At 51.7% G+C, this 12891-nt stretch overlaps 1 protein-coding gene across 1 annotated transcript in view; it reads right to left on the reverse strand.

Moving 5' to 3' along the window:
- enah (ENAH actin regulator) overlaps positions 1-9226 on the reverse strand; it is a gene marked incomplete at its 5' end in the record, with an annotated part of 66728 nt that extends 57502 nt beyond the window's left edge. The window contains 1 exon segment of the mRNA XM_080024345.1: positions 9150-9226. Within this exon segment, the coding sequence (XP_079880471.1) occupies positions 9150-9226 (77 nt within the window).
- Positions 9227-12891: the final 3665 nt, after the last annotated feature.

Genomic DNA, 12891 nt, shown 5'->3' on the forward strand with positions numbered 1-12891 from the left:
GACAACAGCAACAACAACGCTGGTGCCACTATTCCACGGGGTAAACCAGGTGGCGTTCGGGTCAGAATGAAGACGCAACCTGAGCGTCCACCTCTGCCAAGCTTCCTTCTTACAACGTTCAGTCTCTGGAGAACCAGACGGATGAACTTCGAGCGAGGATTAAATTCCAACGGGACACGAGGAACTGCTGCGTCCTCTGCCTGACGGACGGAGACATGGCTGAATCCTCATTCATCCAGCCGAGTCCTTCTCCGTGTTCCGTGGCGACAGATCGGAGGAGTTGGGGGAAATCCAAGGGTGGAGGCGTCTGCCTCATGACAAAGAGCCACTGGTGTAACCCCAACAACATCAGGACTCTCGCCCGCTCCTGCTCGCCGTAGTTGGAACATCTCATGCCGTCCATTTTATCTCCCCCGGGAATTCAGCACGATTATCATCACAGCGGGCTCAGCTGTTTAGATTCGACCGCAGGCGGACACCGACACAGCCCTGTCGACCTGTGTGATGTGTTGTGCGGATCTCAAAACAAACATCCTGACATGACTGTGGTGGTGACTGGGGACTTAAAAGGGGCGAAACTGAAAAAGTTCAGCGAAATTCCCACCAACACATCACGTGTGCCACCAGGGGAGAAAGAACTTTGGACACTGCTACACCATGTTCACTGCTTTCAAGAATTCGGACCACGCCGCCATTGCTTTAATTCCTGTTTACAAGCCGTGCACCGTGCGTGGAACGGTGGTGATGAGGGACGTAAAGCAGTGGTCAGACCGATCAGAAGCCGCGCTTTAGGACGCTCTGACGTAGACTGGGTCATGCTCCAATCACGTTCCAGTGACGTCAGCGAGTTTACGGAAGAAGCTACGAGCTTTATAGCTATGTTAGCGGATAGCATCGTTCCACGGTGAAAGTTTGGATATTTCCAAACCAGAAACCATCGATAAATCCATCCGTGGCGCTCTGAATGCTCGCACAGCCCCTAACAACGACGGTCTTGTATCCGGTAAAATGGACAGTAACAAAGCCACAGCGTCGTACGATCTGCGGAGGGCGGTGAAGGACGCTAAACGGATGTATAGGCACGGAGTGGAGCGAAAGATGGAGCAATGGGACATCAAATGCTTGTGGCAGGGGCTGCGGACTATTACGAACTACAACAGCAGCTCCTCCTCAGCCACGAGTGTGGACGCCTCCATAGCCAACAAAGTGAACTCCTTTTTTGCGTGGTTTGAGTCTGGCAACAACACCGCTAGCTCGCCAGGTAGTTGGAGTTACACCGCTGGGGATATCTCACTCTCTCCCACTCTGTGTCTGAGCTTGACGTCAGGAGGGCTCTGATGCGGGTAAACACCAGGAAAGCTGCGGGCCCCAGAGAGCATATCTGGGCGACTACTAAATAGCTGTGCTAACCAGCTAAGCCTCGGTGTTCACTAGGATATTCAACGCCTTCCTGGCTGAATCAGTGGTGTTGTCCTGCTTCAAGAGATCCACCATCATTCCTGTCCCGAAGATCACCTCTCCAGCCTGCTTGAATGACTACCGTCCGGTGGCCCTCACCTCAGTGGTCATGAAGTGCTCCGAGAGGCTATAGTCAGCTTTCAACACCATAGTCCCCACCAGACTGGCTGTCAAGCTGCAAGAGCTAGGACTGAACACTCCCCTGTGTGCCTGGATCCTGGACTTCTTCACAGCCCGGCCCCAGGTGGTTAGGGTGGGGAAGAACATGTCCAGCTTCCTCGACCTGAACACAGGATCCCCCCAGGGCTGCGTCCTCAGCCACCTACTGTGCTCCCTGTACACACGACTGTGTGGCCAGGTCCAGCTCCAACACCATCATCAAGTTTGCTGAAGACACCGTTGTGGTGGTGGCCTGATCAAGGACGACGATGAGAAGGCCTACCGCGAGGAGGTGGCCGACCTGTCACTCTGGTGCCAGGACAACAGCCTCCACCTGAACGTCAGCAAAACTAAGGAGCTGATTGTGGACTTTTGGAGAGGTTTAGGATTTAGGATCTTTAGGTTTACAACCGAGCATGCTCCGTTGGTGATTCGTGGGACTTCCGTGGACAGGGTGAGCAGCTTCAAGTACCTGGAGTCCACATCACAGAGGATTTAACATGGACTTTACAAACAGACACTCTGGTGAGGAAGGAGAAGCAGCGTCTTTACCACCTCAGGCAGCTGAGGAAACTCAGGGTCTCGGTGAGGATCCTCAAGTCCTTCTACTGTGGAGCGGTGGAGAGCATCCTGACAGGCAGCATCACTGCCTGCTTTGTACTGTACTGTTCAGGACAGGCTGGCCCTGCAGAGGGTGGTGCCTTCAGCTGAACGTACCACTGGAACTATCCTCCCTTCCCTGCAGGACTTATACACCAGGAGGTGTAGTAGCAGAGCTGCAGGGTCATGAAGGATCCTCATCACCCCAACAACAAACTGTTCCAGGTGCTGTGGTGGAGAAAGAGCCTCCACGGCAACACAGCGAGAACAGACACTGAGACGGAGTTTCTACATCAAGACTGTCAATGCGGAACTCACCAGGGGTCCTCACTGCCTTACTGTACTGTATGTAGCATACTGTACTGCATACTGTATCACTGTACTGGGTTACTACTACTATCCGACAGAACGAGCGCCGGGCTGGGTGCTAACTGGGTTAGCTCAATGCATGGCTGCAGATGGGATCAGCTAGTCTAGCTCCTGGGGAACCAGAGAAATCCACCTTCCAGCGTCTCAAAAGCTGAGTAAATAACAACAAAAACAAACAAGCAAGGATTTTACTTGTTTAAAACGCTGAGGTGGAGAAGACAGATGAGTTCAAGTACTTGGGGTCGACCATCCAAAGCGGAGAGTGCAGGAGAGCGGTGAAGAAGAGAGTACAGGCAGGGTGGAGCGGGTGGAGAAGAGAGTACAGGCAGGGTGGAGCGGGTGGAGAAGAGAGTACAGGCAGGGTGGAGCGGGTGGAGAAGAGTGTCCGGAGTGATGTGTGACAGAAGGGTTCCAGCCAGAGTGAAGGGGAAGGTGTACAGGACGGTAGTGAGAGCAGCCATGTTGTTCGGTTTAGAGGCGGTGGCACCGACTAAAAGGCAGGTGGATGAAGTGGAGGTGGCAGAGTTGAGGATGTGGAGGTTTTCATTGGGAGGGACAAGGATGGACAGGATTAAGAATGAAGACATTAGAGGGACAGCTCAGGTTGGACCGTTTGGTGGAACAGTGAGAGAGGCCAGATTGAGATGGTTTGGACACGTGTGGAGGAGACATGAGAGTTACATTGGGAGAAGGAGGCTGAGGGTGGAGCTGCCAGGCAAGAGGAAAAGAGGAAGCCAAAGAGAAGCTTGATGGAGGTGCTGAGGGAGGACATGCAGGCGGGTGGTGTCAGGGAGGAGGATGCGTAGAACAGGAGGTGTTGGAGGCAGATGATCCACTGTGGCCACCACTAACGGGAGCAGAACAAAGAAGAAGAAGAAGAAAACTCTGAATTATCTCTGTGACCATTCACCGTACGGTGTGAGCGCTGGCTTGCCAGGTATGAACTGCCATTTCCCCCAAAAGCCTGAAGTAGTGAAGTATCCATCAGCTCCATCACATTGAACTGTGGTGACCTTCCTCTAATGTCCCACCTCAACACACCTGGTTCATTTAACTACACAACCACATGAGGACACACACACACACACACACACACACACACACACACACACACACACACACACACACACTAGGTTAAGCCTGATTGACGGTTAAACTGTCTGACATTGATGACAGACGATTTTTTGGGGGGGGGGGGATGGGGTGGAGGAGGGATGGAGGATGGGGTGGAGGAGGGATGGAGGATAGGGTGCAGGAGGGGTGGAGGATGGGGTGGAGGAGGGTGGAGGAAAGGACAGTGGAACAAAGGACGAGATGTTTCCGCTGAATCACAGACATGTCATGATATCAGAGAGGAACTAAAAATAGAAAAAGGCCCAAAAAGGGGGAAGTGTGTCAAACGGCAAAAAAGGCTTAATCCCCGTGAATCCCACGCAAAGCATCATGGGAAGATTCTCCACGCCCGGCGCTGACTGCAGTCGGTTTCCGTGGCAACCTGAGTCCGTGGTTACAACATCAGCAGGGTCTTCGGGTGTCAAAGGAGAAATGAATCATCAATATGTGATGATACTGTATTTATTCAGGCCTCATGAGATCAATTTGGGGTTTGATCTCACGTCTCGTTTCCATAGTGATTCATAACAACATAACATAACAACATCGTAACAACACATCAACATCCTGCTGCAGCAGGAAGTGTTTGTTTGATTGGTCTTCATGGTTCTGAAAGCACCGTCCAGAGCAGCTCGCCTGGAAGTCATTAGAGCATCAGGGAGGGAAACACAATGAAATGAGAGTCTGCAAACTGGAAACACACGTCATGCCTCCCCCATGTGTCCCCCAGAGCCTCCCCTTGGGCCTCCCCATGTGTCCCCCAGAGCGTCCCCTAGAGCCTCCCACATGTGTCCCCCAGAGTGTCCCCTAGAGCCTCCCACATGAGTCCCCTAGGGCCTCCCCCATGTGTCCCCCAGAGTGTCCTCTAGAGCCTCCCCCAGCCCGTGCCCCAGCATGTCCCCCAGTGTGTCCCCCAACCCATGCCCCAGCATGCCCCCCAGTGTGTCCCCCAGCCCGTGCCCCAGCCTGTCCCCCAGCATGTCCCCCAGCCCGTCCCCCCAGCGTGTCCCCCAGACCGTGCCCCAGCATGTCCCCCAGTGTGTCCCCTAGCCCGTCCCCCAGCCCGTCCTCCAGCGTGTCCCCCAGCCCATGCCCCAGCATGCCCCCCAGTGTGTCCCCCAGGCCGTCCTCCAGCGTGTCCCCCAGCCCGTGCCCCAGCATGTCCCCCAGCGTGTCCCCAGCCCGTGCCCCAGCCTGTCCCCACATGTCCCCAGCCCATCCTCCAGTGTGTCCCCCAGCCCGTCTCCCAGCATGTCCACCAGCCCTTCCCCCAGCAAGCCCCCCAGCCCGTCCTCCAGCGTGTCCCCCAGCCCTTCCCCCAGCGAGCCCCCCAGCCCGTCCTCCAGCGTGTCCCCCAGCCCGTCCTCCAGCGTGTCCCTCAGCCCGTCCTCCAGCGTGTCCCTCAGCCCGTCCTCCAGCGTGTCCCCCATCCCATCCCCAAGCCTGTCCCCAGTACGACTCACAGTAACCAGAAACTAAACCTTCAAGTCACTGGATCTGATTGGATTCACAATTCAGGCCCCGTCCAAACATAAACGGACATTTCTGAAAACGTTGTATTTTCTCGCTGTTTTGGCTCCGCCTGCAGGAAAACAGCGGTTTGGAAACTAGAAACGAAGCTTTTGGACAACACCTTCCAGGGTGGAGGTTTGTCAAAACTCTATTTGTTGAGTATTTTTGCGGAGGAAGTAAAACGGAGATTCCTGAAAAGGCCGACATCAGAACCCCGCCCTGCGTGGTGGTGTAGTTCTCCGAGCCTCCACCAGGGAGGCGTCCGTACAGTGTTGCGTCTGAATGTTATGAAGAAGCTGCGCACGCCCCTCCTGGCCTGCGACGCTGATGTGAGCGTTTTAAGTCCTGTTTTAATAATGTGTTTTCATAAATGAATGAGTCCTGGGCGCGACCTCGTCATTCAGCTTGATATTAACAAGATGGCCGCCGCAGCGCTCCGTGTTTAAAGTTGGGTGGAGGCGGCGGAGCTGCTTTGAGATGCAGGAGGATTCAGGGAAACTCTGGTGATTCCTCACAACCTGACGTGCGGCTGTTTGCACACACACACACACACACACACACACACACACACACACACACACAGAAATTCCTCTGCACTTTTCCCCCAACGGCCTTCAAATAGAACATTCTGGATTCTCCACATTAAGAAAAAATGAGAGGAGGCCTACGGCTGTGAGAGAGACAGAGAGCGATGCTGTGGAGGCAGTGACAATGTGTCTGCATCAACAACAGAACCCTTTGGAACTTAAAATTCCAACACTTTTGGCTGCTAAATATAACACAGTGCATGTGTGTGTGTGTGTGTGTGTGTGTGTGCGTGTGTGTGTGTGTGTGTGTGTGTGTGTGTGTGTGTGTATGTGTGTGTGGGTGCGTGTGTGTGTGTGTGTGTGTGTGTGTGTGTGTGTGTGTGTGTGTGTGTGTATGTGTGTGTATGTGTGTGTGGGTGCGGGTGTGTGTGTGTGTGTGTGTGTGTGTGTGTGTGTGTGTGTGTGTGTGTGTGTGTGTGTGTGGGTGCGTGTGTATGCGTGTGTGTGTCTATGTGTGTGTGCGTGTGTGTGTGTGTATGTGTGTGTATGTGTGTGCCTGTCCCCCTCCACCCAGAGGTGGAGCTGTAGCAGATCTGATTTCCAGTGGCAGCAGCTGCATTGTGATGCAGCTCCAGCGCTCGTAGCCGCACTGAGCTGCTCCACGACACCAGGCGGAGCCGCAACAGCGGGCGGAGCCGCAGGGCCACGGGGCCGCGAAGACGTAGCAGAAACACTATCGGTCGGTTGGTGCTGCAACGACTGAGCGAGCGCCGACGACCGGAGCGTTGGGATCCAAGGCTCCGCCCGGAAGGGGGAGCCAATGAGAGGAGACGAGGGAAGAAACACAAACAACGACAAACCATGTGAAAACCAAAACAAACACAGCTGCTGACGGAGGAGGAGGAGGAGGAGGAGGAAGGGGGGGGGGGGGGAAGAGGAGGAGGGCAGGAGGAGGAGGAGGAAGGGGGGGGGGGGGAGAAGAGGAGGAGGGGAGGAGGGATGGAGCTGGCTTCTTTCTATATCCACAAACGTGATTAGCTGGAGGTGAAAGCTCAGCTGGAGATCGGCTTTTTTGTTGCCGTGTGCCAAAGGCTTCTACTGTAAATGAACAAATCGGCGGAAGACGTAATCAAAATGATCAAAATATAATTATTATATTGCGATAATTATCGTTATCGTTCTGTCGCCCATTTTCAGGTCGCAAAGCCGCCATATTGGCTCTGTGCGTCCGCCAATTTGGATGGTGCTTAAAGCGAACGGGAGCCTTGAGCGCTGCCCAGGGGGCCCGGTTGCTGCTGTAGTTCCTGGTTTCCATCATTACACCAGGGGGTCCACCAGGGGGGGGCAACCAGGGGGGCCCATCGGGGGGTGCGTTCAAGTGCCCTCGGAAATCACAACATCCTGAACATGAAGAACTTGTGGACGGACGTTGTTGGACTGGTCACAGCTGGGAGCATCGTACGTGATTGATTATAAACAGGGATTAAAAACCACTTTGTAAAACATCGTCTCTGTCATCTGGCCTGAATCATCATGAGCACCCCACGCCAAAACAAAATGTTTACTACACATGTGTTATTTACCAAGCTGCCATAATTGAGTCTCCACCAGCACTGACTCACTTCCTGAGTGGACATGGACACACGGTGGAATTCTCCTTTAAAAGCACCATGACGACCACCGATCGCAGAAGGTGGTGGAGGGTGGAGACAAAGAGAAAACCTGTTTTATCACCACTCATAAAAGTTTGTGTAAAGCTCCTGGTCACATGACTCCGAGGCACAGTGCACGCTGTGTTCCACAGAGTGTGTGTGTGTGTGTGTGTGTGTGTGAAATGTGGATGAAATGTAAATGAAAGGAGGCGTGCAGGCATGTGTCGGGTCACCATGCGATCACACACACACACACACACACACACACCCCCTGGTAGCGTGCGCAGGGTGTGGGGTCTGGAGGTTTACGGGCGTCCAGGTGGAGCCCGTCACCACCGCCCCAGGGGGAACATTGAGTCGGAAGCGAAGACCAGGACTCAGCCCCACCCTGGTCTCCACCCTGGTCTCCACCCTGGTCTCACCTCCTTCATTGACAAATCATGAACCTGGAGACGTTTCAATGAAGACTTTGTTTGTTTGGCAAAACAGAATATGGCCACCATCCATCAAACATGTCAGAGATGAAAGAAAAGCAACTTGAAGACTGAGGACACGGATCCTGATTCTGCATCATAATAATTCAAGCAAATTCAACCAATCTCTGCAACGTCTGAGATTCCATCCACACACTAACAGATTCCATTCCCCATCAAACGAGTCCTACACCAGATTAAAACTCTTAAAACCCAAAATCTCACATGATCAGACGTGACTTTAGAGTAAACAAACATGGTGGACGACAGCGTTGAGCTTTGACAACTTGTTGAGGCTCAGTGGACTGGGCTGATGGCGCTCTGATTCCACCTTGCTCAGAGGCACTGCGGTAGACAAAACAGAAACGAAGCTCTGCTGCAGCTCACATGACGGTGACGTGCCTCATGTGGTCATGACATGTTTTGTCAGTTGTTATTTACTATTTTTTTCTCATTTCTGGAGCACATCCCAAGTGGAACATCAGCTACAGCAGGTGTCCAGTAGGGAGCGACGCAACTTCCTGCAACTTCCTGATGGACGCCACGTTTTACACAACACAACCAAGAACACCTGAAAGTACCACGCCGACAACAACACAACCAAGAACACCTGAAAGTACCACACTGACAACAACACAAACAAGAACACCTGAAAGTACCACACTGACAACAACACAACCAAGACCACCTGAAAGTACCACGCTGACAACAACACAAACAAGAACACCTGAAAGTACCACACTGACAACAACACAACCAAGAACACCTGAAAGTACCACACTGACAACAACACAACCAAGAACACCTGAAAGTACCACACTGACAACAACACAAACAAGAACACCTGAAAGTACCACACTGACAACAACACAACCAAGAACACCTGAAAGTACCACGCTGACCACAACACAACCAAGAACACCTGAAAGTACCACGCTGACAACAACACAACCAAGAACACCTGAAAGTACCACACTGACAACACAACCAAGAACACCTGAAAGTACCACACTGACAACAACACAACCAAGAACACCTGAAAGTACCACACTGACAACAACACAACCAAGAACACCTGAAAGTACCACGCTGACCTGAGTCATCTACAACCCTAAACATGTAAACACCTCCAATACTTCATGGGGATGAAAGTCTCCAACTATGGATGGAAGCAGCAAGAAGCGGAGAGAGGGAGGGAGGTGGAGGTGGTGGAGGTGACGGTGGAGGTGGAGGGATGGAGCGATGGAGGGATGGACAGAGGTGGAGAGCCAGGTGAAGGTACGTACCGGTGGACCTCCATCTTGGAGGCCAAACATCTCGGACTGAAGATGGAGGAGGAAGGAGCAGGAGACTGGATCTCCATGGTATACCACCTGTCTGTCTGTCTGTCTGTCTGTACGCCTGTCTCCCTGCCCCAGCCGTCTCTTCTCTCTCTCTCTCTCTCTCCTTGTTTTCCTCCCCTGTTCTTATAGTCTTCTCCTCCTCCTTCTCCTCTTTGTCTCCCCCTCTCTTCCTTTCTTGTCGTCTTCTCTCCTTCTTCTCCTCCGTCCGAGGTTCTTCCTCTACCTCCAAGGCTGCTCCATCCTTCCAAAGTAGGAAGAAGAACGTTCCCCTCCCCCTCTTCCTCTTCCTCCTCTTCCTCCCCCTCTTCCTCCTCCTCCTCAGAGCCCAGGGAGCAGATCCATTCCTCCGTTATTCACACATGTGGGCTCAGTCTTCCAGTCCTCCGTTCTACCTCTCCATCTTGGTGAGGGGACTCCATCGCCGTGGCGACTGCAGGGTTTCCTGGCAACAGGCTCCTCGCCGCCTCCTCGGCGACGGTCGTTAGGGGAGCGACGATGGGAAACCGCGGCAACGGGAGATCATCGGCAGCGCAGCTCACCGCGGGTTTCGGGGGATTTCTTCACCTCCATTCCCATCCCTCCCTCGCTCGCTGTCTCTCCCTCTCGCTCTCACTTCACCTTTTGTCTCCCTCTCTCTCCTCATCTGTCTCACTTTCATCGCTCTGTGACTGCCCCCCCTCCCCCGCTCGTTTTTCCTTTCATCTGCCAGCCCCCCCCTCGCTCTACAGCACCTCCCTCCCTCTCTCTCTTTATGTTAATCAGAAGCTTGAATAAAATCCAGTCAGAATTAGTAATGTTCACTGACAAGGAAACAAGGATTAGTCAAGACTTTACCTGTCTCACTCTCACACACACACACACACACACACCCTGGTACTCAAAGCGCTAGTCATTCGCTATTTGTTGACATGGTACTTTTAAAAACAAATGATTGTTTCTTCTGCTGATATAACTTCATACGATCAGGTCCAACCCAGCGTTGACAGAACTGGTGATATATACTGTACACATACAAGTACACAAACACACACTGACTACTTCACTAGGAACAGTATAGTAAAAGTGGGCGGGGCCTCATCAGTTCTTCTTGGATTCCACAACATGGTGGAAACATTCCTTTAACATTGTTCTCCATGTTGACATGACTCCGTCACACAGTTCCTGCAGATCTGTCAGCTGCACGCCGATGCTGCCGACGGGGTTCCATCACATCCCAAAGGAGTTGTGTTGGTTCTGATCCGGTGACTGGGAAGGAAACTGAACAACGCTCAACTCATTGTCTTGTTCATGAAGGAGCTTTGAGACGACTTTTGCTTTGTGACGTCATCAAGCAGGAAGATGGGTGTGGTCATGAAGGGATGCGCATGGTCAGCAACAATACTCCAGACATGATGGATGGCTTGAACCCAAAGTGTGCCAAGAAAACATCACCCACATCATGACACCACCACCACCCACATCAAGACACCAGCACCACCTGGACTGTTGACACAAGGCAGGTTGGGTCCATGGATTCATGATGTCGTCACCATGACGAGCATCCCTCGGTGTCTCCGTAGAGGTGGAGGTTGATGAGACCGGGCGTGGTTGGCTCTTTAACTGTTTTAGGAGCTGGGGCCCACTGCAGCCTCAGCTTCCTGTTCTTCTGACGCAGGTGGAACCTGACGTGGTTCTGCTGCTGTCGTCCATCCGCCTCAAGGTTCCACATGTTATGGTTCTGAGATGTAGTTCTGTTCACCACGTTGTACAGAGCGCTCATCTGAGTGATGCAGCCTTTCTGTCAGCTCCAACCGGTCTGCTCGTTCTCCGTTGACCTCCTCTCCTCCTCCACCGCTCTCCTCCTCCCTCCACCCCTCTACTCCCCCCTCCTCTCCTCAGGCTTTTCTCACCATCACACACACATGGACGCTCCCTGGACCTTGTTACGTAACAAACCAACAGCAACAACATAATAACACCACCTCTTGTAATAACATCATAATAACCCCACGCTGTAATAACACCATAATTACACCACGCTGCAATAACACCATAACACCACCTCTTGTAATAACATCATAATAACACCATCATAATAACACCAAATGTATCATGAATTGGGATTAAACTGCACATCACATGAAGATGTAAACACCAAACAGTAGAATAACAACTGGAGGTCAAACAGCTGATCTGACACACACACACACACACACACACACACACACACACACACACATACACACACACACACACACACACACACACACACACACACACACACACACACACACACACACACACACACACACACACACACCCTCAGGGCTGGGAGGCTGAACAGGGACTCATGGAGGTCAGCATAACCAGAGTGGAGGAACTGTCAGAGAACGTCAGGATGTCTAAATGAAACCGTTCAACAGGAGTGAAAAGAGTGTCTGTCTGTCTGTCTGTCTGTCTGTCTGTCTGTCTATCTGTCTATCTGTTTGTCTGTCTGTCCGTCTGTCTGTGTTGTGTTTTATCTCCTATTTCTCACGACTTTGCAACAGATTGTGAATTTGTGTTCATTAGTAGGATTTTTAACAGCACATTAGTCAGTGTTAAAAAGTTTGTATCAAGGCACTAACACCGTCCATCATCCATCCATCTACCAGTCATCTGTCCATCATCATCCATCTACCAGTCATCTGTCCATCATCCATCCATCTACCAGTCATCTGTCCATCATCCATCCATCTACCAGTCATCTGTCCATCATCCATCCATCTACCAGTCATCTGTCCATCATCATCCATCTACCAGTCATCTGTCCATCATGCATCCATCTACCAGTCATCTGTCCATCATCCATCCATCTACCAGTCATCTGTCCATCATCCATCCATCTACCAGTCATCTGTCCATCATCCATCCATCTACCAGTCATCTGTCCATCATCATCCATCTACCAGTCATCTGTCCATCATCCATCCATCTACCAGTCATCTGTCCATCATCATCCATCTACCAGTCATCTGTCCATCATCCATCCATCTACCAGTCATCTGTCCATCATCCATCCATCTACCAGTCATCTGTCCATCATCATCCATCTACCAGTCATCTGTCCATCTACCAGTCATCTGTCCATCATCCATCCATCTACCAGTCATCTGTCCATCTACCAGTCATCTGTCCATCATCATCCATCTACCAGTCATCTGTCCATCATCATCCATCTACCAGTCATCTGTCCATCATCCATCCATCTACCAGTCATCTGTCCATCATCCATCCATCTACCAGTCATCTGTCCATCATCCATCCATCTACCAGTCATCTTTCCATCATCCATCCATCTACCAGTCATCTGTCCATCATCCATCCATCTACCAGTCATCTGTCCATCATCCATCCATCTACCAGTCATCTGTCCATCATCCATCCATCTACCAGTCATCTGTCCATCATCCATCCATCTACCAGTCATCTGTCCATCATCCATCCATCTACCAGTCATCTGTCCATCATCCATCCATCTACCAGTCATCTGTCCATCATCCATCCATCCATCTACAAGTCATCTGTCCATCATCCATCCATCTACCAGTCATCTGTCCATCATCCATCCATCTACCAGTCATCACCACCAGAACAGTGCTTTTCAACCAGTTTATATAACTTAATATACTTAATATACATAAATAATGTCAACTCGCTTTGGTGT

The sequence above is a fragment of the Zeus faber genome, assembly GCF_960531495.2.
Source record: "Zeus faber genome assembly, chromosome: 2".
In the NCBI taxonomy this organism is placed as follows: Eukaryota; Metazoa; Chordata; class Actinopteri; order Zeiformes; family Zeidae; genus Zeus; species Zeus faber.